General features: G+C 39.2%; 1 protein-coding gene and 1 non-coding gene across 5 annotated transcripts in view; one reads left to right on the plus strand and one right to left on the minus strand.

Moving 5' to 3' along the window:
- The window catches only part of TEX11 (testis expressed 11), a 385,828-nt gene that overhangs the window by 78,461 nt on the left and 280,070 nt on the right, over window positions 1-27,297 (minus strand). For all 4 annotated transcript variants that reach the window (XM_032620813.1, XM_032620814.1, XM_032620810.1 and 1 more), the window contains exons 18-24: window positions 21,889-22,013; window positions 16,782-16,867; window positions 13,828-13,884; window positions 9,767-9,807; window positions 8,037-8,123; window positions 7,533-7,603; window positions 4,824-4,940 (exon numbers count right to left, since the gene is read on the minus strand). In XM_032620813.1, the coding sequence (XP_032476704.1) occupies window positions 4,824-4,940; window positions 7,533-7,603; window positions 8,037-8,123; window positions 9,767-9,807; window positions 13,828-13,884; window positions 16,782-16,867; window positions 21,889-22,013 (584 nt within the window). The remainder of the gene's footprint in view (window positions 1-4,823; window positions 4,941-7,532; window positions 7,604-8,036; window positions 8,124-9,766; window positions 9,808-13,827; window positions 13,885-16,781; window positions 16,868-21,888; window positions 22,014-27,297) is intronic.
- Window positions 5,428-5,556, plus strand: LOC116748197. Its single transcript, XR_004348208.1, has one exon. It is a non-coding gene; the product is annotated as a small nucleolar RNA SNORA11 (small nucleolar RNA).

The raw sequence follows: 27,297 nt of genomic DNA on the forward strand, positions 1-27,297 counted from the left end.
GGTCAAAGAAGAAATCATAATGAAAATTAGAAAATATTTTGCGATGAATGAAAAGAGAAAAACAAACAAACCAATACTTATGGGATGCTGCTCAAGCTATGATGCTATGGTCTGAATGTATGCCCCCAAGTTCATATGTTAAAATCATACCCCAAAGGTGAAGGTATTAGCAGGTGGGGCCTTTGAGAGATGCTAAAGTCATAAGGATGCAGCCCTCATACATGAGATTTGTGCTTTTTATAAGAAGGTTCCAAAGAGATCCTTGGCGCTTTCCATCATGGGAGGACACAGCGAAAAGGTGTCAGCTATAAAGGAGGAAGAGAGACCTCATCAGAGAACACAACCCTGCTGGCACCTTGATCTTGGGACTTCCAGCATCCAGAACTGTGAGAACTAAATTTCTGTTGTTTATAAGCTACCCAGTCTATTGTGTTTTGTTATAGCAGCTTGAATGGACTGAGACAGAAAATTGGTACTGATTGGTGGGGTGCCGCTGTTAACAAATACCTAAAAATATGGAAGCAGCTTTGGAACTGGGTAATGGGCAGAGACTGGAAGAGTTTGGAGGTGCATGCTAGAAAGTCTACTTTGCCATGAATGGACTGTTAAGGGAAATTCTCTTGAGGACCAAGAAAGAGAAGAGGAGAGCTGTAGAGAAAGCCTCAGTCTTCTAAGAGAATATCTAAGTGGTTGTGAACCGAATGTTGGTAGAAATATGGATAGTAAATGTCATTCTGATGAGGTCTCAGATGGAAATGAGGAACATTGGAAACTAGAGGAAAGGAGGAAAGGCCATCCTTGCTATAAAGTGGCAAAGAGCTTGGCTGAACTCTGTTTGTGTTCCCAGTGTTTTATAGAAGGTAGTACTTGTGAGCGATGAAATTGATATTTGGCTGAAGAAATTTCTAAGCAAAGTGTTGAAGAGTGGCTTGGTTTCCCTTGAATGCTTATAGTAAAATGTGAGAAGAGAGAAATGATTTAAAGGTGGAATTGTTAATCAAAAATTAATCAGAGGGGCTTCCCTGGTGGCGCAGTGGTTGAGAGTCCGCCTGCTGATGCAGGGGACATGGGTTCGTGCCCCGGTCTGTGAAGATCCCACATGCCGTGGAGCGGCTGGGCCCGTGAGCCATGGCCGCTGAGCCTGCGTGTCCAGAGCCTGTGCTCCGCAACAAGAGAGGCCACAACAGTGAGAGGCCCGCGTACCTCAAAAAAAAAAAAAATTAAGCAGAATTTTAAAATGTGGGAAATTCTCAGCCCATTAATATTGAAAGAAATAAGAAAGCATCAAAGGGAGAAAACACCAAGGGTGTGGCTGAATTGATAAGAGATTGCTGTGGATGAACCATCTCAACAGAAGCTAGGAGCTATTCATCAAGACAACGGGCAGATTGGTCAGCCATCTAAACAGAAGCCAGGACCTATTGTCCAAGGCAAAGGAAGAATAACCTCAACAGATCAGAGATCTTTGGGGCTGGCCCTCCCATCAGGGGCCCAGAGTGCAAGGGCCTGCGGGGCGGAAGGATTTCAAAGGAGGGGCCCACTGCAGCCCAGAGCCATCTCATCTCCTGGGCTGTGCTCCTCAAGTTCCCACACCATGCTCCTCAGACACCCCAAGTGCAGTACAGGCTGCTGTGGTTGTCCCTCCAGAAGGCACAGGTTGCAAACCTCTGGAAGGCATCAGCTTGGTGTTTTCCCCCGGTATTCAGAGTCCAAGAGCTGGGGGGCACTGCTGCCCTCTCCTAAATTTCAAAAGATGCCCCAGAGACCGTCAGGGCCCAGGCAAAGAACCTCTGTAGGGGAGAACCACTGCAGAAAGCCCTCACTAGGGCAATGCCCCACAGAGCCTCCTACCCCAGACCAGTAGAGCCACCTTGTGGAATTCCAGCCTGAACCCTAACTTGTGAGAGCTGCAGCATGTACTGCACCTGGCAGAGCCATGCAGGTGGGGTCTAGAGGCTTGGGGGCCCAACTGTAGCCCCAGTGGGTTCAAAATGTGGGGCACCAAGACAAGGAGGATTGTTTTTAAGCCTTGGGGTTTAATGTTGTTTTCCCCATTAGGTTTCGGGCTTACCTTTGTAAGCAGCTCTTTGTAGGAAACTGCCCTCAGCAGGAAACCCCTTTTCTTGTCAATTTAGCAAAGCTATATTGTAACTAACTTTTAAATCAGGCATCCCCATGCTCTACTCATCTTTGGCCCAAGCACACCTTTCAAATCTTTTGATCACACAATACCTTGCCTAACCTGTTGGTTCTTTCCTTAGATCAAAGAAGTAGAAATGAAGGATAAGTAGTTAACAGAAGACCAGATCTCTCCCCTAGCTTCCCCTTCAGTAACAAATTGTCCTGTTCTAGGATAAAGATGTGGTTCCTTGATGGCTTACAATTACTATATATATTTTAAAGCATCCCTCACTTTCCCCAGCTCAGACTCAGGAGACTAGATGCAATGTTGATAGGATTATGCAGTCTATCTATATTGCTTCATAATATACTTATTTGGAAATACTTCAGTTGATGAGGATTTAGAGAACAAGGAACAGATGTAAATAATAGAATCCAACAAATCTTCATTAGAGAAAGAGCACCATGGTCTAACTCATAGGGGCCAGACTAACATGGGGAAAGGCAGAACTACATCTTCAATTATATAAACAGATATCCTTTCAAAAGCAAAGAAGATTATAGAAAGGTTACTAGGTTAGAGAGTTCTTAGGAAACATAAGTGTGTGCAAGAGAAAGAACACAGGAAAAAAAGAACAGTGTTAGAAACAAACAAAATAATTAAGGATCATACTTAAGAGTTTGTGAAATTTCCCTCACGTCAATTTGATCTCTATTCACTGAGATACAAATTTAACAGACTCAGGACTACCAACTTAAGAGGGAAAGCTTTTTTTTTTTTTTTTTTTTAATATTTATTTATTTATTTAGGCTGCACCAGGTCTTAGTTGCTGCGTGCGTGCGGGATCTAGTTCCCCGACCAGGGATTGAACCCAAGCCCCCTGCATTGGGAGCTTGCATTCTTACCCACTGGACCACCAGGGAAGTCCCAGGGAAAGCTTTTAAAAAGTTATAACTGCTATGTGAAAACAAGATGTTATTGTTTTCTTAGTAAAGCAAAAGACCTTATTGTGAGAATACCATTGAAACAGAGCACGACCCTGTGGGGCCCTCCTGGGGAATAAAAACCTTTCCGTTCCCCCATTTCTTGTTTGTAGAATAAAGGCTTTCAGCCTCCTAGACCTTCCCCGAGTTCCAAAGGGCAGATTCAAACAGTTACTAATTAGAAGAGTGAGGGAATGCAGAAAGAATACAATACTGCAAGATGGTGGTCCTGGTTCCTCCTTGGGGGATGTGGATAACAGTTTGATATATATCTCTTGAGTTCTTCTACAGGAACTAAGGCCCCCACCCAGGTGGAGGATGATAACTTTAGGCTGAGCACAAGCATGTGGACCCCAGACTGGTTGGAACCAGAAGGCTGATGACTGAGATTCCTGGAACACCATCCTGTTACCTCACCACCAACCAATCAGAGGAGGGTTACACACTCTGCATCACCTTCCCCCCAAATTTTGCATATAAAAACTTCTTCCCTGAAATCCATTGGGGAGTTCGGGTCTTTTGAGCATGAGCCACCCGTTCTCCTTGCATGGCCCTTGCAATAAGCCTTTCTCTGCTCCAAACTCTGACATTTCAGTTTGTTGGGCCTCACTGTGTGTGGGGCATATGAACTTGAGTTCGACAACACCCTTACTTGTTAAGAAGCAAAATGTTTGTTTTGGTTTTGCTCTGAGGCTCGCAGATTCTTTTTTTCATCTTCTTTTACGATGGAAAGGTTTCTAAAAAGAAGCCCCTTTACTCCTCAGGACAACAACTTTATCTCCTTTATCCCTAGTACCTAGCAGAGTGCTTGGTACTCATATGTTTTTCAAGTTGAACTCAACAAGGGAAGAGAAAGAAAACAAAATATGTTGGCAGAGATCTGCTAAGAGTTTGTTCCAGATGTGAAGAATCATATAAAAGAACAGATTAACAGAAGGAAGAGAATAAGCACCAAGAAGGATTTTATACCAACTGGAAAGAAAAGAAGCTGGTAGGTATGGAAGATTGTGACGTTTTCTTTGTCTAGGGAAGAGAAAAAAGCAGAGAGACCTAGAACTTAAAACCATACAAAAATGCTAGTGGTCCAACTTGGTGACAACTTTCTTAGCTTGAAAGAAGGAAGGTAAAGAACTAAAGACAAACCAAAGAATACTCTGGTAGATGGGAGAGCAAGATGTTCATGTTGGTATCTCCTAAAAGGGGTAAGGTTTAAGCTGAGAGTGGAATTCAGGTAAAAGTAGGAATTCTGTCTTCTTCTTGTTAAAACTGAGTTAATGATAAAATATTTAAGAATGTGGGCCAAAGAAAGCAAATGCAATTGAGTGAAGAAAAACAAGCCAACTAAATAATTTCAGATGGCTATCAAAGCTGTTGAAGTAAATGAGTGCCTCCTTAGAGGATGTGTGAAGGGAAACAGAAATAGAGAAGACACTCCTATGGACCACATGTGATCACAGGGAGATGATTAAGATAAAGACTATTTCAAAACAGATTCAGAAATAATGATCCATGGCAAGGGGCATTTTAAAAGAAGAGGCCAAGCCAAATGTGACCTTTCCTTAGGAAGGAAGTAGCCATTACAAACCTTTGAAATCAACATGTTGCTAGAATGGAGGAACGGATTCTTTAAAGAAAATCAAAAACAATTACATCAGGGAAAGCAAACATACCAAACAGCACACTGAATGCTTGTGTTTTTCCTGAAGGTTGCACATTACCTGTTCGGAAATTGTTGAAGCTTTTCTCCCTTTCTCTAGATCAATTGCAGATGCCACAATTAAACATGTTTTCTGTGCAATCAGAACTGCTTGATCAGAAGGACAAAACTGGGACAGCTGATAAGAAATAACCAGAACATCAATGAATAGTGAGAATTCTGCCAGGTGAACACAAACAATCAGAATGAAAATCAGCAAAATCCTGTCTGAATGACAAAATTCAGCTGGAAAAGCACATCTCACCTTAAAAATGATATAGACTATAACACTGATTTATGGTTTTAATTTTCTATTACTTTCTATTGTTTCTTTAGCACCTTTCTAGAGATTAAAAAGCTTCATTTCTTCACAATTTTCCTGTCTTTCCCAATGACAAGTACTGTCATTTGGCCCTGTATTTCTATCTAGTGATTTACTTCTTGGTTTACGCTGTAATTTCTAAGTGATTTTCCCCCTGGCAAATAGATTTCCCCTTTGCACTGAATAGAGCTGAAATTAGTACCTATATTGTTCATGGTTGAAAGAGACAATGTCAAATCTTGACAGGCATTAGGCATAACCTCATCATTAAACCTTCTCCTCCAGCTTTAGAAAAAAATCCCATGGGCTGTCCTCAGAGCAGGGGGCCTGAAGAAATGGCTCCTCAATTTACAACACACCCAACAGAAATCTGAGTTCACTGTGACAAGGGGCACAAACTTGTGGCCTTCCTATGAACAAATACCCAACACATGTCCCCCTGTAGCTCCACATGGCTTCTGGGTAGGACCAGTGGGACAGGTCTCAATATTGGAAGAAAAGCTACAGTATTTAGTGGGGAGGTTTGCCACCTAGAGCCAGTGAGGTCCACACATGAGTGGGCCATAAGTAGTCTTACAGACATAAAGACTTTGAATCTCTTTATTCAAGGGAAAAAAAACAGATTCCAACTATATGCCATTCTGGAAAGGCAAAACTATGGAGACAATAAAAAGATCAATGGTTGCCAGGAGTTTCGGGGGGAGAGGGGAGCTGAATACACAGAGTACAGAAGTTTTTATTGAGCAGTGAAATACTTTGTATGACATTATAATGATGGATATATGTCATTATACTTTTGTCCAAACCCACAGAATGTGCAACACTACTCACTTCAGTAAAGTGAACCCTAAGGTGAACTGTGGACTGTGGTTTTATGATGTGTCAATGCAGTTTGTCATTGGTTTAAAAAAGAAAAGGGGGCTTCCCTGGTGGCGCAGTGGTTGAGAGTCCGCCTGCCGATGCAGGGTACACGGGTTCGTGCCCCGGTCCGGGAGGATCCCACATGCCGTGGAGCGGCTGGGCCCGTGAGCCATGGCCACTGAGCCTGTGCGTCCAGAGCCTGTGCTCCGCAACGGGAGAGGCCACAGCAGTGAGAGGCCCGCATACCGCAAAAAAAAGAGAAAAGGTACGACTCTGTTGATAATGGCTACGCATGTGTCAGGACGGGGTATATGGGGGAATTTCTGTACCTTCCTGTCAATTTTGTGGTAAACCTAAAACTGCTTTAAAAAAAAAAGTCTCAAAAAAAAAGAGAATTAACACTCAGGGTAGACATTTTTGGCAAAACTTTTGTTTTGCTTATATATGCATGCATATTATATATGTGTGTGTGTTTGTTGGACTGTGATGTAAAAGGTATTTTTTAGATCAAAAGAGTTTGCAGGCCACTGTAGTTAAGTTATACTAGCAAATAAAAACACAAATTAACCTCAAAAAAAACCAAACCTCCCAGCTTTGTAGTATAGTAAAATTCTAGGCTACTTGATTCTAACATGGAATCCGACTAGTGCTATCATGAATGTCAAAACTGAAGCTAATTTATTTCACCTAATTAAAATGGAAATTATACCTAAACTTTCAAACATTATTTCTTAATCTCCCCAAATATTTAGTGATCATAATCATCGCCATCATTTAACTAATAGCATTTCAAGACACCCAATCTCTGTACATCTCAGGTGACTCATATATAAAATGAGGGAGTTGTGCTAGATTATCTCTATAGTTCGTTCCAGTTCTAAAATATTTAATCTACCTCAACATATCAGACTGCATACTCCAGAATGTGTATGAGGGATATTCTCTGCCACCTCTCCTTTCATCCTCTAATCAATACTTGATCCTCTTTCTGGCATTTAACCTCTACCTTGGAGGATAACACCTATTTTAAAAGGCTTATAACTGCAAAACAAGCTCACAAATCCTTACACACAAAACCTGCTCTCGGAAAAATTATAAAGCAGGTCCAAGCTTCTTAGCATCCTTTTAACCTCCTGTTGTCCCCAGATACCTATTCAATATTCCTATAGACTTATACCCATAACCCTTCCTAATGTTTTGGTAATTGACAACTTCTTAGAGTATTCCCTCCTAAAGATAGCTATATTTTGATATAGGTTCTGAGAGACTGAAATTCCTTCAAAGATAAAGGAATAAGTCTCTTATGGTAGAACTTTAGGCTCCGGATGATGGTTGTTTGTGCTATTTCGGTATGGGGAGAACTGCCTCATGTTCTCATATTATACCCTATAGGGATTAAATTCCCCTTAGGTCATTCCTGCTTAAACATATATTAAAAGTTCCTAGATTAAAAGCCAATCTCACTCTATACTTAGTCATTGACTATACTCATAGTGGTCATATCCTTGTTGTGATCCATATGTGAGATACTTGTTGGAAGAGGCTTACCTTATAAGAAATTATGAAAAATTCTCTCATTGCCACTGGGTCTTTGTTACATTGCACAGCCAAGTTCCAAGCTGAAAGTTAACATGAAATAACATAATTATGAAAATTTACTGTTTAACCTGTACCATTATAATCTCCACTACCTACATCTTTAACATTAACACACTAATGAGGGGTTTCTCAGGGGTTAAAAAAAGCTAACTTTAGGTTTTCAGAGAAATTTTTTCCAGGTAAATTTAGAGACTTCCATCACTTCCAATCTTTAATTCTAGGACAATGGCCAATGGAGATAGTGTTGCATTTTTTAAAATTGGGGACATATGATAAATTCTTACTTGGCACAAATCCATCTAAAAAAATGAGGATCACAGTGAGGAGTTCACCGACTGAGATTAAGCAAGTTATCCTTGTACCCACAGCTACAAATGGAAGATCCAGAATTTGAATCCATATCTGATTCTACCACCCCACAATGTTTCCCATAGCCACAGAATTTCCTTTTACCTGTTTTTCGAAACCAATGAGCTTCATTAGTCCTTGAGCCTGAAGTCGAGACTTCTCCATCAAAATACTGAGCAAGTTTCGGGAGTGCTGCAGTCAAACAGGAAAATCTGATATTGAGGTCTTTTACTTTATACTCTAGCAAAGTTGTTAATCCTGCTTTAAAAACAGTCAAACATGAGCTTGAATTTAGAAAGTTCTTTTTTTATGCGTGTGCATGGGTGCATACCAAAAGTAATTTAAATGACAAAAAGCATTACCAAGCTCCAAGGAACTGTTAACTCAAACTCTGGGGAACAAACACATCTTTGGAGAGATTCATAATTTTTTTTTTTTTTTTTTTTTTTGTGGTACGCGGGCCTCTCACTGTTGTGGCCTCTCCCGCTGCAGAGCACAGGCTCCGGACGTGCAGGCTCAGCGGCCATGGCTCACAGGCCCAGCCACTCTGCGGCATGTGGGATCTTCCCGGACTGGGGAGCGAACCCGTGTCCCCTGCATCGGCAGGCGGACTCTCAACCACTGCGCCACCAGGGAAGCCCGAGATTCATAATTTTAATTAGAGCAATCATTCACCACCTGAGGTAGAAAGATATGATTTATGTGTAAGGAAACAAAGAAGAGGAATAATCATTTAAAACACTGAAAAGGAGATTGAGGATTGGAAGAGTATTGATAGGTTGGCATAATATTTACTGAGCTCCTACAGCAAGCACAGTATGGAACCAGAATGTGCCGTCATCATCAGAACGCATTTATTACATACTCATGTGCCCTTCTGAGAGATAAGAATGCCAAAAGAGAACTTTTTATCTTTTGAAAAGCTGTAGTTTCTAAACCACTTTGCTACATTTACACCCTGTTGACAGGTATTTGAGGTATAAAATTGAACTACTGCAATAAATGGAACTGAATTTCTAAGATATGGAGTTTTTGGTGTGTTTTAGACATAAGGAAATAGGTACATGGGCAGTAGAAACTGGAAGACCTATTAGGCAAAAGGGACACCAAGAAAGCAAGCATAGAGTTGGAAAATGGAATGCAATGTAGCTAGGATGTTAGCTGAATGAAGTGGACAGGGAGCCATTAGTAGATAGAGGAGATGACACAGACTTGGATAGACAGATGGACAGCTTCAAAACAACAGAGTAAACAATCTGAATTTGATTCAGAGAACATGAAAATTAGCAGGGCTCAGAATATTTTTATTTGTCTTGACCCTTTTTCACCTGTTCAATTTCTAGGTTAGGACCAAGTGGCAATAGACATGGAAGGGAGGGAGGGAGGGAGGAGGGCGGGAGGAGGGAGGGAGGGGGGGGAGAGAGAGAGAGAGAGAGAGAGAGAGAGAGGGAGGGAGGGAGGGAGGGAGGGAGAGAGGGAGAGAGGGAGAGAGGGAGAGAGGGAGAGAGGGAGAGAGGGAGAGAGGGAGAGAGGGAGGGAGGGAGGGAGGGAGGGAGGGAGGACAGAAGGAAGGAAGGAAGGAAGGAAGGGAAATGTCTTTTAAAAAACTGGAATAAAAACAGAGGTGAAATCACATTTGGAGATGAATGCTAATGATGACAAACTTTTCTCTGCTTGTGAATATATAAACAGGTATACTGCTGTGACGTATGTTAGTAAAAGCATGAAGCTTAACTCAAACACGAAGCCCGAGTCAGTGTGCTCAATGTACTTGGAGAATTTAATAGAGGATAGAGGCAAAATGAAGGAGTGAAAATAACCAAGGAGATATTTACCTGTATTCAAGCAAGTCAGAAGTCTATCCATTTGTTTCTTTCTAAAAAAATAAAGAAAAGAGCATTTTCATACTGTTCCAAAGCTTTACTACAGAAAAGTATCAAAAAGAGACTCTATATTTGCCTGAGAGCAGCTCAAGGAAAATGTTAAATTCTGAAGTTTGTTGTTCAAGGCTCCAACCTATCATTTCAACACTTTTTCCTCATTATAGGACACTGTTCCTCATCTCCAATGTCCTCATATTTTTTTCTCTCTTCCCCTTCTACACCTACTCTCAAGCAAAGGATTTCAATGACTGATAAGGTTTTATATTACAGGGTCACAGAATTTGAGAGCAGGTAGTGATCTCTGTGATTTTCAAGCTTTGGTTTTTTTTGAAGAGGGGGAACTGGAACCTGTGTTTCAAATAAAATTTTATAAAAGTCTAATATACAAGAAGAGACAAAAGTGTACCTGCTCTGGTTGAACCAGTGGTGGGTGGAGGCCTAGAGTCTCGGCTTCCTGGAAGTCCCTGAGGCAGTGCCACAGATTTTCCAGGTTTCTAAGGAATATAGTTTAAAAACCACTTATCCATACCCTTCATTTTACAGATGAGGAAACAGATCTGGAAATGCGGGATGATCTGTCTAAGGTCATGCAATGACAATGCCAAGACTACTACTACCTAGGTCTCTTGACCCTTAGTTAAGCTTCTTTAGGGGCAACATAAATTTTAACAGAGAAAAACATCCCATTATGCTTAAACAAAGGATTGAATATGGAAGTATCGGCAAACTCAACTAAGGAAGTTTATAGTAAGTAGGGTAGAACACACTGTAAGACTGGCCTTATCAGGAGAATGTCTAGTATTATACAATACAGACTGTGCTTCAGGAAAAGTAGCAGCTTTCTTAGGGATAAACATGAAACATCTGCTTTATATAAAGTAACTTCTAACAGTAAATTTTATTAATCTGAATTTCAGCTGAGCTAAAGTTGACTTCACTATTTAACTTTTTTTTTTTTTTTTGCGGTACGCGGGCCTCTCACTGTTGTGGCCTCTCCCGTTGCGGAGCACAGGCTCTGGACGCACAGGCTCAGTGGCCATGGCTCACGGGCCCAGCCGCTCCACGGCATGTGGGATCCTCCCGGACCGGGGCACGAACCCGTTTCCCCTGCATCGGCAGGCGGACTCTCAACCACTGCGCCACCGGGGAAGCCCGACTTCACTATTTAATTCAGTGACTATATAAAATAATCTAGGGAGGGTCCATTAATGCAAATAAATAGTACAAGTAAGAATGAGCACATGGAAAGGGATGCATAGTCTATTTAAGAGACAAACTGCTATCAAAAATTGTAGCACACGAATTGTTAATACTTAGGTAGATACTGTAATTGAAAAACATAAGATTTTTAGAAGAGGACAGAACTTTTCCAGTTCACCTTCTTTTATTTAATAGGTGAAGAAAATAAAGCTTAGAGAAGTTATATAAGTTGTTATTGTCTAAGGTAAACCAGAAGTTAGTGAAACAGCTAAAACTAGAACTCAATTCTCTGACTCTTCCCATTGAATTAGGCTTTTTTTTTTCTTTTATAAGTTAGTCTAATCTATTTGTTAAATCAGGTCCTGACCTCTACTTGAAAACACTGCTAGTAGATGTTCTTTATTACTATATTTACTTGAGAACAATAAAGGTATATTTACAAAATATTCTGTAATTAAAGTTTGTCATTAATTTGAACAAGATCCCTTTCCTTCTCCCCATCTTTAAATTAGTTTTAATGAGTGGGATCTGACTGTGCATCACAATTACATGGAATATGAAGCACCTTTTAAATCCAATATAAGATCTTCTTGTAAAGGACTGATATTCAGCCATTTAAATAAATTGAGTGGCTATTATGTGCTTGTGCTAGATACTGTCCTAGGTTCCAGAGATACAAAGATAAACACAAATAGTACTAGCCTTTGAGGAGCTCTTACAATCTATTAGCTATCAAAATTTAGTCTCTGAGTTTATTTCATTTTTTAACTTTTTATTGTTGAAAATTTCAAAGATGCTTATATTTAACAGATGAATGAATCCCCATGTATCCTTGGCCCAGCTTCAATAATTATTAACTCATCATCAATCTTATTTTAATGATACCTCCACCTACCCCCTCTTCTCCCATATTATTATTATTTTTTAACATCTTTATTGGAGTATAATTGCTTTACAATGGTGTGTTAGTTTCTGCTTTATAACAAAGTGAATGAGTTATACATATACATATGTCCCCATATCTCTTCCCTCTTGCGTCTCCCTCCCTCCCACCCTCCCTATCTCACCCCTCTAGGTGGTCACAAAGCACCGAGCTAATCTCCCTGTGCTATGCGGCTGCTTCCCACTAGCTATCTATTTTACTTTTGGTAGTGTATGTATGTCCATGCCACTCTCTCTCTTTGTCCCAGCTTACCCTTCCCCGCTCCCCGTATCCTCAAGTCCATTCTCTAGTAGGTCTGTGTCTTTATTCCCGTCTTGCTCCTAGGTTCTTCAGAACTTTATTTAAAAAATATTCGATATATGTGTGTTAGCATACAGTATTTGTTTTTCTCTTTCTGACTTACTTCACTCTGTATGACAGACTCTAGGTCCATCCACCTCACTACAAATAGCTCAATTTCGTTTCTTTTTATGGCTGAGTAATATTCCATTGTATATATGTGCCACATCTTCTTTATGCATTATCTGTTGATGGACACTTAGGTTGCTTCCATGTCCTGGCTACTGTAAATAGAGCTGCAGCGAACAGTTTGGTGCATGACCTTTTTGAATTATGGTTTCCTCAGGGTATATGCCCAGTAGTGGGATTGCTGGGTTGTATGGTAGTTCTATTTTTAGTTTTTTAAGGAACACCCATACTGTTCTCCATAGTGGCTGTATCAATTTATATTCCCACCAACAGTGCAAGAGAGTTCCCTTTTCTCCAAACCCTCTCCAGCATTTATTGTTTGTAGAAGCAAATTCCAGACATCACATCATTTCATCCATAAATATTTTAGGATGTGCCTATAAGATATAAGGATCCTTTTAAAAACATACCTATACTACCATTATATGCCTAAAAGTTAATAATTTCTTAATATCAAATATTTGGTCATTACTCAAATTTTCAATTATCTCAATATGGTTTTTTTTTTTTAGTTAGCTTGAGTGCCCTTCAAATGGATTCATAGAGCCTGTAAACAAGGGGCAAAACTTACCATATATGTCTGGGTAAAATTTGCATTATGAAAAAAGTTATGTCATCAATCTAATATTATCTCAGTCATAGATAGTTCCCAAAGAATTTAGCTAAAAAAATATATTGCCTCCAGGTACAAATATAGAAAGCAAAAATGAAGTAGTGATACACTCTTACAGAGTTTTTGTCCAAGTAGAGAAAATAGAGATAGGTGGTATTTCTCTGAAAGTTATCCCTAGTCAAGACCTTGAATAGAGTTTTCTTTTAAATCATTAGGAGGAAGTGAATTTTGTGAATGAAATATGGGTGACCCAATTCTTCCATGTATTGTTAAGTTCTTTATACCTTATGCCATAGAAACTGTGAGCAGAAAGATATTTGAATACTTCCAGCTGAGCTGATACAGAATCAGAATCAACAAGCCAACCAGTTTATTTATGTTTCTGTGGGAAAGTAAGAGCTAAGAGCTATGTCTATATTTAAGTCTCCTGTTAAGAAAGGGGGAAACAGATACAATATCATAATGAAATCATAGCGAACATTACTGAGGGCATGGTAAATGCCTGGCACTATTCTAAGTGTTTTACACGTATTTATTCATCAGGGCATCACAGCAACCTCATAAGGTAGGTACTATTATTATACCCGTTTTACAGATCGGGAAACAGAAGCCCAGGTTACATATTCTAATAAATGGCAGAGCCAAAATATGAACCCAGGAAGACTGGCCCCAGAGCCTATATTGACCTTACCCAGTATACTATATATCTCTCAATACAAGGTTTCTAGTGAAAATTGTTATATTTTTTTCTAACGGTGAATACATCATTTCTGTTGAATTATAACTTACTTGTTTTCAGATTCTGGCATGCGAGAAACTTTTGGAACAAGAAGACGAAGCAAACACCTGTATGATAAAGTAATATAAAAAGTGATGCTTAGGAAGAAATATGTGAAAGAATATATACCAAGTTATTAATCTTGATTAGCCCACGAGGCAGAAGTGAGAAAAGAGAGGTAAAAAAGGAGATTATTTTATTTATAGGTCTTTGTATGTCTTAATGGTTGCAATGAAAACAAACCAACTTTGTAATTTTGGAAGAGTAATTTAATAAAATAATTTTAAAACGAAAGTGTTGCTTGACAAATTCTTAAATAGTTCCACAGTTTATCTAATTGCCCCCAATCACCTGCCAGAACATCAGATATAGTGTACAAGTCTTTTATATTTTTCTTTCTATAAAGGAACCTGGAACTGGCCTTTGGGTTCCACATAAACTAGGATGAATATTTTTTGAAGGGATCTGGTGGCATGATGACAAACTGACAAAATAAGGTAGTTTGTAAAGTTTCAAATCCTAAAAATCTTTAAAAAGAAAAAACACCATCAATCATCCAGAATAATTTTAGATATTTATCTGACTAAACGTATGTATCTCTAGACTCCTTCTGATACTTTTGTATCTGTGACTCCATTTCCCTTCAGAAGTATGGCCTCAAGTATAGTTGACCAATGGGAGAATTACTATAGAACCCTTCTGGTTTATTTTTCCCACTGGCATACTCTCAGTTACATCATTAGGAGTTACCATGCCCTAACCTCACCTTCCTCTGTCTCATTATTGTATGTAAAAGTTCCCTTTTGATAAACCATTTTCCTTCATACAAACAGAGAAAGGGGAAGATCAGTTTCAACTGATATCTTTTTTTACCTTAAGCATCCCTACCAAATTTCCAATAGCATTTTTCACATAAATAGAAAAAAAAATCCTAAAATTCAAATGAAACCACAAAAGACCCTGAACAACAAAAGCAAGCTTGAAAAAGAACAAAGCTAGAGCCATCACATTTCTTGTTTTCAAACTATACTACAAAGCTATAGTAATCAAAACAGTATAGTATTGGCATAAAAGTAGTCACATAGACCAATAGAACAGAGAGCCCAGAAATAAACCCATATATATACTGTCAACTAATATACGACAAGGGAGACAAGAATATTTAATGGAGGAAAGATAACCTTTTCAATAAGTGGTACTGGGAAAACTGGATATCCACATACAAAAGAATGCAATTGGACCCCTATCTTTCACTACTCAGAAAAACTAACTCAAAATGGATTAAAGACTTAAATATAAGACTTGAAACCATAAACGTCCTAGAAGAAAACACAGGGAAAAAGCTCCTTGACAATGATTTTTTGGATATGACACCCAAAGCACAAGCAACAAAAGCAAAAATGAGTAAGTGGGGCTACATCAAAGTAAAAAGCTTCTGCACAGCAAAGGAAACTATCAAAAAAAGGAAAAGGCAACCTATGGAATGGGAGAAAATGTTTGCAAACAATATATCTGATAAGGGGTTAATATACAAAATATATAAGGAACTCCTACAACTCCACAGCAAAAAAACAAATAATCTTATTAAAAAACGGGCAGAGCCCCTGAATAGGTATTTTACCAAAGAAGACATCCAAATGGCCAACAGGTACATGAAAAGATGCTGAACATTACTAATCATCAGAGAAATGCAAATCAAAACCACAATGAAATATCACCTCACACCTGTTAGGATGGCTATTATCTAAAAGACGAGACATAACAAGTGCTGTAGAGAAAAGGGAGCCCTAGTGCATTGTTGATGGGAATGCAAACTGGTACAGCCACTGTGGAAAACAGCATGGAGGTTCCTTAAAAAGTAAAAATAAAACTACTATACAATCCAGCAATCCCACTTCTGGGTATATATCCAAAGGAAAGGAAATCACTATCTTGAAGAGATAGCTGCACCCCCATGTTCACGGTAGCATTATCCACAATAGCCAAGACATGGAAACAACCTAAGTGTCCATCAGTGGAGGAATAAAGAAAATGTGGTATATGTACATACACACAAACAGGAATATTATTCAACCAAATAAAAGAAGAAAATCCTGGGCTTCCCTGGTGGCGCAGTGGTTGGGAGTCTGCCTGCCGATGCAGGGGACGCGGGTTCGTGTCCCGGTCTGGGAAGATCCCATATGCCGCGGAGTGGCTGGGCCCGTGAGCCATGGCCGCTGAGCCTGTGCGTCTGGAGCCTGTGCTCCTCAACGGGAGAGGCCACAGCAGTGAGAGGCCCGCGTACCGCAAAAAAAAAAAAAAAAAAAAAAAAAAAAAAAAAAAAAAGAAGAAAATCCTGCCTTTTGTGACAACACAGATGGACCTTGAAGGCATTGTACTAAGTGAAATAAGTCAGACAGAGAAAGACAAAAACTGTATTGTCCACTTATATGTGGGATCTCTAGAAAAAAAAAAAAACAAAAGAAAAAGAAAGAAAGAAAGAAAATCCAAACACATAGAGTAGAATGATGTTTGCCAGGGCCTGTGGGTGGAGAAAATGGGGAGATGTTGGTCAAAGGGTATAAACTTCCAGTTATAAGATGAATACATTCCAAAGATCTAACGTACAGCATGGTGACTGTAGTTAACCATACTGTATTATACATTTGAAAGTTGCTAAGAGAGTCAATCTTAAATGTTCTCACCACACACAGTGTGTAATTTTGTGAGGTGATGGATGTATTAACTAATCTTACTGTGCTATTTCATAATACGAATGTGTATTAAATCACCAGGTTACCTATCTTAACTTATACAATGCCACCATTTGTCAGTTACATCTCAATAAAGCTGGGAAAAAAACCACTTGGTATTGTAGGCATTGACTCAGCTTGATCCCATCAGTACTATTTTGGCAAAGTTTACAGACCAAGAGTAACATGTACAGAGGAGATCCTTTCACATCCACAGGATGTGGATTACTTACTTTAAAGCTACAATGACTTCTTGTGCGTCTTCTGAATAACGAGCTAAATATTCCAAAGCTTTTTCTGCCACGATCTGTTGTTCATTCTATAAAGGACAAATATAATATGTTAAATTACATCTCAAAGTGATACTTATAAAATGTTATCTATATTCCTGTCCATTAAGGGGAACACAAAATCTGAACTTGTTTGTTTTGTATTCTCAAAAGCGCTACTGCAAGATGGTAGAATGAAGATATAACTCATTGACAAAAACAGAACAGGTTCATATTGGCCCCAGAAAGCCACTCCTCCCTATCCATAAACGCTCACAGCCTTGCCAACACTGCCTTGAATTCACTAGGACTAATCTTACTGTGCTCTTTATTCCTGTTTGTCAGCAGTAGCCAAAAGAACCCTGGACTCTGAGGTCACCCTCATTTCCAGCACCCTCTGTAAATCCCTTTTGTCCTCTTTTCTCATTTCTCCCCAACTCTTCCAACCCTTCCACTATGCTTTCTGAAATTCAGTCCATTATCAGCAAAGTCTCCTCTATGAGCAACTTCTTCCCAGAAAGTTCCCTCTACATTCTTTCTCTAATGGAAATCTATGTTTCTCCAAGGACACTGCTTCCAATAAAGCCCTCTCAAGTAGTGGCTGTTTTTCTTTCATCTCCCTAGACCTGGAGATGGAGTAGGCATCATTTTTGCTCATTGCTGTTTTAAAATTATTCTCCCTCTTGCTCCCTAAAACCCCCAGCTTTGAATTTCCTGTCACCAGACTATATCACCCATTATCCCTCACTGTTATGGTGAACTGCTCTCAGACCATTTCTTCTCATTTCTTAATGATTTATCTACTCCTCACAGTTATTTTTTCCAAAATATACTCCTGTCAATTTTTGGCATTTTCATTATACAGATAGATGATCCTTTTAATATCCTAGTCTCTTATTTCCTTGAATTCCACTCTGCCAATTATCTTAGCCATTCACTAGCACAGTCATTCACTGGACACTGTCATCACTAAAAGCCAGGTCATGCAAGTGAGGCTCCTAGGGCACACAATTTATGGACGCACTCATTCTCAGGGTTGTGCATGGACCAATTCTAGGTGCCTCACTCCCTCACTCTTGTCTTGTACCCTGCTCTATTTCATGTATTCTACCATCTCCTACCTTTCTAATTCACTCTCTCTACCACTCCAGCAATCCTTCAACTGCATTAAGATCTCCAATACATTGATACTACTACTATTTCACCAACCCTCATCCCCTTGAAGTCCTCCTCGGTATCCAGTTTAAATTCCATGGGGATTAATTATAATCACTCCCTTGTTCCTTGATTTTCCTGCCCCTCTTTTGCTTCATTGTATTCACCTGGCAAAACCATAAGCCTGGTTAAATTCAACTTTCTAGTGACTTTTGTGCCTGCATCCATGCAGCTGAAAGTAGCTGGGTAAAAACGTGTACAACTATTTGTTTTATTTTTAAAACTTCATCAAATGGACCTTACTGCTACAAGGCAAGCATACCACACTACCCTTGCCATTCACTTTCTTGATTTTCTGGATGATTAGTTGATATCTTATCCTCTTTTCTCAACACCTAACACCTCCTCTCCTATTCTCACTCTCAGGTGATGACCATGTTTCCTACTTCACTGAGAAAACTGAAGCAGTCAGAAAGAGAACTTCCACAGATTCCCACTACCACATCTATTCACACACCAGGAACCACACCACATACTCTGCCTTCTCAACTGCTATCATAAATGAACTATCCATGTTTCTTCCTAGAGCCAAACCCTAAACGTATACACTTGCATCCATCACCTCTTGCCTATTTAATGACATTACTCTAACAATTTTCATTTTTCTCTCTCACATTGTCAATTTTTGTTCTCTTAACTGGGTCATTCCTATTAGCAAATAAACATTCTCACTTATCCCATTTCAAGCAAACAAACAAACCTCTTGATCCTACTTCTCTCACCAACTACTGCCCAACTTTAAAAAAAATTGTTTTCTTGCCCAACTTCTTTTCTTCCCTTTGTAGTAAACTCTTCTAAAGAATTGTCTATACTTACTGTATCCAATTCCTTTCCTTCAATTCTCTCTTCAGCCTACTATAATCAGGTGTTTGTCCTACCTCTACCAAAACTGCTCTTGTCAAACTCACCGATGACCTCCATATTATAAATTCCAATGGTCAGTTCTCAGTCCTCACTGTATTTGACCTATCAGCAACATTCAACATAGTTGATCACTCTTTCCTCCTTGAAACACATTTGGCTTCCAAGACACCACATCATCCTTGTTTTCCCCTACCTCATGGATTACTCCCTTTCATTATCCTTTACTGGTTCCTCTTCTTTTCTCCAAACCATTAATGTTTGAGGGTTTCAGGCTCAGTCTCTGGTCCTCATCTCTACTGCATATATACTCACTCCCTTGGTGATGACATCCCAGTCTCATAGCTTTATAGACCATCTATATATTAATGACTCTTATTAAACTTTTCTCTTCAGCCCAGACCTCTTTCACAACTCCGGAGTCATATATACAACTGACTATTCAGATCTCTACTTGGATAGTCTAAGAGACATCTCAAATGTATCATGTCCAAACTGAACTCCTGATTTTCACCCCAACCGTACTCTATTTGCAGCCTTTCCTAGTTCAACTGATGGCAACTCCACTTGATGACCCAGTCTCTTTCTCTTATACCCTTCATCCAATCTGTCAGCAAATTCTGTTACCATTTACCTCCACTGTTATCTCCCTTATCTGAGTCACCTTAATCTTCCCTGGATTACTCTGAAAACTTCCTAACAGGTCTCCTTGCTTGGTTCTTTTATGGTCTATTTTCAATAAAACAGCCAAGAGTATTTCTGTCAAAATGAAAGTCAAATCATGTCACTGCTCTGTTAAAAACCTTCCAATGGTTCCCCATGTCATTCAGAGTAAAAGTCAAAGTCCTTTCACTGGCCTATAAGGATCTACATAATCCAGACTATCACCTCTCTGACTTCATCTCTCACTAATCCCACCCTTTATTCATTCTAGCCATACTTGCTTCCTTGATACATACCTTAGGGCCTTTGTATTGGCTGTTACCTCTGCCTGTATTACTCTTCCTCTTCACTCCCCCCATATATCTACAGGGCTAACTCCCTCAACAATTTCAAGTCTTTGTACAAATGTCATCTCCTCGATGAGACCTATCTTCACCACCCTATTTAAAAAAAATAACTCACACCAATCCCAGAGGATTGTTATCCTGCTCTATTTTTTCTATATTATTATCAACTTCTAACATATTATATATAATTTCTTATTTATTATGCTTATTATCTTCTCTCCTCCTGCTTGAATGTTAGCTCCAAGAAGACGTATCACTGTTTTGTTTACTAATTTATCCCAAGAGACTATAACAGTGCCTGGCACATAGTAGGTGCTCAATAAATATTTGATGAATGAATGATAGTTTCACTAGCACTTGAAATGCTTTTTGCAAAGCAACTGTAGTAAGTAAAAACTGGATTCCACCCTTGTTCTTTTGTAGAGATATATTCAGTTTCCTGGGTTTGGCTCATCCATCCTTCCTTCCACCTTCTAATTCAAACTACTTGAGGCTTTTTTTTTTCCTGATTCTTTCTCCTCTATTAAAATTATTTTCCTTTTCAGAAATATAGTTCCATAATTCTTCTATTGGCTTTCTTCTGCTTTCCATCAAATGTAACTTTATAAACCTTCCTTTAAAAAGATATTTGCCTTTGGGTTCCCCATTAGAGATTTTTCTCTCATTTCCTGCACAAGCACATCATGTATCTACATCTGCCAAATATTTTTCCTCTTCCAGGAGTTCTATTATCCTATTCATTAACATCAAAACATATCACTCAAAACTGTATTCAGCTACTACTTTGGGCAAGATATTGGGCAAGGTACTAGAAATATGGCCCTCAAGGACTTTATAAGTCAAGTTAGACAATCCATGCATTAGCAATATAAGGCAGTATATATGATACAGACCAAATAACTAGCATACACGTTAAAAATTACTGAAACTTAGAGTAGAAAAAGAGCAACTGAGGACTGGAATTGATTTGGGAAGTCTCTACAGCGGAAGGAAATCTTAAGTTGGACTTTGAAAAGGTGGCATTTAAATGAGAACATTTCTTAAAAGATGGGATGGTATAAACCAGACACAGAAAAAGGAATGTGACTGGCCTGTTTGACAGACACAGTATTTTGTTTGGAGTTATAGAGGGCCTGTGCCTCCACCATTCTAGATCCTGTGCCTAACGTAATGGTGGCTTATATCACTATAATGATGATACAGGGGAGTAATATGAGATAAAGTAGAAGAGACAGCTGTGGCCAGACTGTATATCGTTAATAAGAACAGAAACACTATACGCGTAGATCAAGCTTCTTTAATTACAAATCACATTTTCAGCCATCCTCTTACTTAATTTTCACAATAACACTGGAGTTAGGTATTATCTTTATTTTACAAATGATGAAATTAAGATTCAAAGAAGGGAAGCACTTAAGTGGCAGAGCCAGAATTCAAACCTGGTCTATCACCTAGTCCAAGAGCTCCACAGTTGCTACAATGCTTCTCCTAATCCTGTATATTACTAAGACCAGAATTTTGCAAGTAAACAAAGGAGGTGCAAGTATTTATTACTTCTAAACTAAAGTCGCTTTCTGGTTACAAACTAAAAAGGTCCATTAAGATTTAAACTGTGTTTTTTTTGTTTTTTTTTTTTTTTGGCAAACTGATGATAAAGATAAGTTTCCAAATAGATGATTATATTTTTGCATGGTATAGTACTTCAAATCTCAAGTTTCTAATAAAAGTTAATGTTTTGCTATGCTTAGTTTTTCTGTTGTTTTAAGCTCAAAACTATAACCTCACTTTGTTTTATTTACTTTTCTCTATATCATAAAGCAATGAAGAGAAATAAAGCAATTCTGCAACAAAGCTTGGTGTGAAAACAATGAGGCAAAATAGAGGGTAAAGAAAGGCCTCTCCTGTGCCTGATGATGATTCCATTCTAATTGTCTCTGAAAATGGAAAAGAGGTAAAAATCTCATAGATGGGTACATAAGAATTACCTGTAGAGCAAGCTGGGCAGCTAAATTGAGGAACATGGAAACTAAACTTCTATTTGTAACTACATCATTCTCTTCTTGTTCTTCAGCTCTTAATAAATCCTCTGAAGTAGCAATTGCCTGCAAAGCTGAAAAACAAGGAAACAATTAAAAAATGAGATACTCTTATCCAAGATAATAGCTATCTCTGGTTAATTATATCCCAATGACTTTGGAATTTGTTTTAAGAGCATTAATATCTTTAAAATATTAATTTTCATAAAGCCATCTAAATTGCTAAACTGTCAAGGAGGACTTGAATGTCACAAAAATGCCCAACTAGGCAATTCACCTCTATGAATTTATTCCATGGATACATCCGAAAAGTGAATAAAAACATACAAATATGTTCACACAGCAATTTTTTGTAAGAGTGAAATATGGAATGAACCTAAATTTCATCAATAATGTATGGGTTAACTACAATGTGGTACATCCATATAGTGGATTCTAATACAGAATAAAGTAAAAAAAAAAGAATGGTGGTATTATATTTCCTTATATGTCTTAAAGTCAGACCATGATAAGTTAGATACGTATGTACTATAGGCCTTACAACTAAAATAACAAAACAAAAAGTTATACCTAATAAGCCAAAGAATGAGATAAACATAATTATAAAATATTAATTAATCTAAAAGAAGGGCAGAAAAAAGAAAAATGGCAACAAAGACCAGATAGGACAAATAAAAGACAAATAACAAGATGCTAAATTTAAACTTAGCCATATCAGTAATCACATTAAAATATAAATGGTCTAGGGCTTCCCTGGTGGCGCAGTGGTCGAGAGTCCACCTGCCGATGCAGGGGACACGGGTTCATGCCCTGATCCGGGAAGATTCCACATGCCATGGAGCGGCTAGGCCCGTGAGCCATGGCCACTGAGCCTGCGAGTCCAGAGCCTGTGCTTCGCAACGGGAGAGGCCACAACAGTGAGAGGCCTGCGTACCGCAAAAAAAAAAAAAAAAAAATATATATATATATATATAAATGGTCTAGATGATCCAATTAAAAGACAGAGATAGACCTTTAAGATGGTGGAGGGGTAAGACGTGGAGATCACCTTCCTCCCCACAAATACATCAGAAATACATCTACTTGTGAAACAACTCCTACAGAACACCTACTGAACGCTGGAAGAAGACCTGACTTCCCAAAAGGCAAGAAAATACCCATGTACCTGAGTAGAGCAAAAGGAAAAAGAAAAAACAGAGACAAGAGAATAGGGACAGGACCTGCACCTCTGGGAGGGAGCTGTGAAGGAGGAAAAGTTTCTATACACTAGGAAGGCCCTTCACTGGCAGAGACTGCGGGGCGGGGTGGGGGGGGAGGTTGGAGGGGAAGCTTCAGAGCCATGGAGGAGAGTGCAGAAATAGGGGTGCAGAGGGCAAAGTGGAGAGATTCCCGCACAGAGGATCAGTGCCGACCAGCACTCACCAGCCTGAGAGGCTTGTCTGTTCACCCGCTGGGATGGGCAGGGGCTGGGAGCTGAAGCTCCGGAGTCGGAGGTCAGGTCCCAGGGAGAGGACTAGGGTTGGCTGGCTGAACACAGCCTGAAGGGGGCTAGTGCACCAAAGCTAGACGGGAGGGAGTCTGGGAGAAAGTCTGGAACTGCCTAAGAGGAAAGAGACCATTGTTTCAGGGTGTGCAAGGAGAGGCAATTCAGACCACTGCCTAAACAAGCTCCAGAGACAGATGAGAGCTGCGTTTATCAGCACAGACACCAGAGACGGGCATGAAACGTTAAGGCTGCTGCTGCAGGACCAAGAAGCCTGTGTGCAAGCACAGGTCACTATCCACACAGCCCCTCCCGAAAGTCTGTGCAGCCCGCCACTGCCAGGGTCCCATGATCCAAGGACAACTTCCCCAGGAGAACATACAGCATGCCTCAGGCTGTTGCAACTTCACGCTGGCCTCTGCCGCCACAGGCTCGCCATGCATTCTGTACCCCTCCCTCCCCCTGGCCTGAGTGAGCCAGAGCCCCTTAATCAGCTGCTACTTTAACCCCACCCTGTCTGAGCGAAAAACAGATGCCCTCAGGAGACCTACACGCAGAGGCGGAGCCAAATCCAAAGCTGAACCCCAGGAGCTGTGCGAACAAAGAAGAGAAAGGGAAAGTTCTCCCACCAGACTCAGGAGCAGTGGATTAAATCTCCACATTCAACTTGATGTACCCTGCATCTCTGGAATACCTGAATAGACAACAAATCATCCCAAAATTGAGGCGGTGGATTTGGGGAGCAAATGTAGACTTGGGGTTTGCTTTCTGCATCTAATTTGTTTCTGGTTTTATGTTTATCGTATTTCAATATTTAGAGTTTATTATCACTGGTAGATTTGTGTATTGACTTGGTTGCTCTCTTCCTTTTTTTTAATATATAGATACATATACTTTTTCCTTTTTCACTTTTCATGCGTGTATGTGATTTTGTCTGTATAGGTTTGCTTTTACCATTTGTCCTAGGGTTCTGTCTGTCCGTTGTTTTTTTTTTTTTTTTTAGTATAGTTTTTAGCACTTGTTATCATTGTTGGATTGGTTTTTTGGTTTGGTTGCTCTCTTCTTTCTTTCTTTTTTTTAATTACTTTTTAATTTTTAATATTTTATTTTAATAATTCCATTTTATCTTATTTTTCTTTCTTTCTTTCCTTTTTTCTCCTTTTCCTCTGAGCTGTGTGGCTGACAGGGTGTTGGTGCTCCAGCTGGGTGTCAGGCCTGTGCTTCTGAGGTGGGAGACCCGAGTTCAGGACACTGGACCACAGGAGACCTCCCTGCTCCACGTATTATCAAACAGTGAAAGCTCTCCCAGAGATCTCCATCTCAACGCTACAACCAGCTCCACTCAATGACCAGCAAGCTACAGTGCTGGACACCTTATGCCAAACACCTAGCACGACAGGAACAAAACACGACCCAGTAGCAGAAAGGCTGCCTAAAATCATAATAAGGTCACAGACACCACAAAACACACCACCGGGCACAGTCCTGCCCATCAGAAAGACAAGATCCAGCCTCATCCAACAGAACACAGGCACCAGTCAGCTCCACCAGGAAGCCTACACAATCCACTGAACCAAACTTACCCACTGGGAGCGGACACCAAAAACAACAAGAACTAAGAACCTGCAGCCTGCAAAAAGAAGATGGCAAACACGGTAAGTTAAGCAAAATGAGAAGACAGAGAAACACACAGCAGATGAAGGAGGAAGGCAAAAACCCACCAGACCCAACAAGTGAAGATGAAATAGGCAGTCTACCTGAAAAAGAATTCAGAATAATGATAGTAAAGATGATCCAAAATTTTGGAAACAGAATGGAGAAAATACAAGAATCATTTAACAAGGATCAAAAGGAACTAAAGAGCAAACAAACAATGATGAACAACACAATAATAAATGAAATTAAAATTCCCTAGAAGGAATCAATAGTAGAATAACTGAGGCAGAAGAACGGATAAATGACCTGCGAAATAAAATAGTGGAAATAACTACCACAGAGCAGAATAAAGAAAAGAGAATGAAAAGAATTCAGGACAGTCTCAGAGACCTTTGAGACATTAAATGCACCAACATTCGAATCACAGGGGTCCCAGAAGAAGAAAAGATAAAGAAAGGGACTGAGAAAATATTTGAGGAGATTATAATTGAAAACTTCCATAATATGGGAAAGGAAATAGTCAATCAATTCTAGGAGCCACAGAGAGTCCCATACATGATAAATCCAAGGAGAAACATGTGAAGACAAATATTAATCAAACTATCAAAACTTAAATGAAAAGAAAAATTATTAAAAGCAGCAAGGGAAAAGCAACAAATAACATACAGGGGAATCCCCATTAGGCTAACAGCTGACCTTTCAGCAAAAACTCTGCAAGCCAGAAGGGAGTGGCAGGACATATTTAAAGTGATGAAAAGAAAAAACCTACAACCAAGATTACTCTACCCAGGAAGGATCTCATTCAGATTCGAAAGAGAAATTAAAACCTTGACAGACACACAAAAGCTAAGAGAATTCAGCACCACCAACCCAGCTTTACAATAAATGCGAAGGCAACTGCTCTAGGCAGGAAACACAAGAGAAGGAAAAGACCTACGATAACAAACCCAAAACAATTAAGAAAATGGTAATAGGAACATACATATCGATAACTACCTTAAATGTAAATGGATTCAATGCTCCAACCAAAAGACACAGACTGGCTGAATGGATACAAAAATAAGACCCGTATATATGCTGTCTACAAGAGACCCACTTCAGACCTAGGGACACATACAGACTGAAAGTGAGGGGATGGAAAAAGATACTCCACGCAATTGGAAATCAAAAGAAAGCCGGAGTAGCAATTCTCATATCCGACAAAAGAGACTTTAAAATAAACACTATTAAAAGAGACAAAGGAGGACACTACATAATGATCAAGGGATCAATCCAAGAAAAACATATAACAATTGTAAATATTTATGCTCCTAACAGCAAATGCTACCAGCCATAAAAGGGGAAATCGACAGTAACACAGTCATAGCAGGGGACTTTAACACATCACTTTCACCAACGGACAGATTATCCAAAATGAAAATAAATAAGGAAACCAAGCTTTAAATAATATATTAAACAAGACGACTTAACTGATAATTAACTGATAATTTACAGGATTATTGCATCCAAAAACAACAGAATACATTTTCTTCTCAAGTGCTCATGCAACATTCTCCAGGACAGATCATACTGTGGGTCAGAAATCAAGCCTTGCTAAATTTAAGAAAATTGAAATTGTATCAAGTATCTTTTCTGACCACAAAGCTATGAATCTAGACATCAATTACAGGAAAAAAATCTGTAAAAAGTACAAACATATGGAAACTAAAAAATACACTATTATATAACCAAGAGGTCACTGAAGAAACCAAAGAGGAAATCAGAAAATACCTAGAGACAAATGACAATGAAAATATGACGACCCAAAACCCATGGGATGCAGCAAAAGCAGTTCTGAGAGGGAAGTTTACAGCAATACAATCCTACCTCAAGAAACCAGAAACATCTCATATAAACAACCTAACTTTACACCTAATGCAGTTAGAGAAAAAAGAACCAAAAACCCCAAAGTTAGCAGAAAGAAAAAAATCATAAAGATCAGATCAGAAATAAATGAAGAAATGAAGGAAACGACAGCAAAGATCAATAAAACTAAAAGCTGGTTCTTTGAGAAGACAGACAAAATTGATAAACCATTAGGCAGACTCATCAAGAAAAGAAGGGAGAAGACTCAAATCAGTAGATTTAAAAATGAAAAGAAAGTAACAACTGACACTGCAGAAATACAAAGGATCATGAGAGATTACAACAAGCAACTATATGCCAATAAAATGGACAAC

Source organism: Phocoena sinus, chromosome X (assembly GCF_008692025.1).
Source record: "Phocoena sinus isolate mPhoSin1 chromosome X, mPhoSin1.pri, whole genome shotgun sequence".
Classification (NCBI taxonomy): domain Eukaryota; kingdom Metazoa; phylum Chordata; class Mammalia; order Artiodactyla; family Phocoenidae; genus Phocoena; species Phocoena sinus.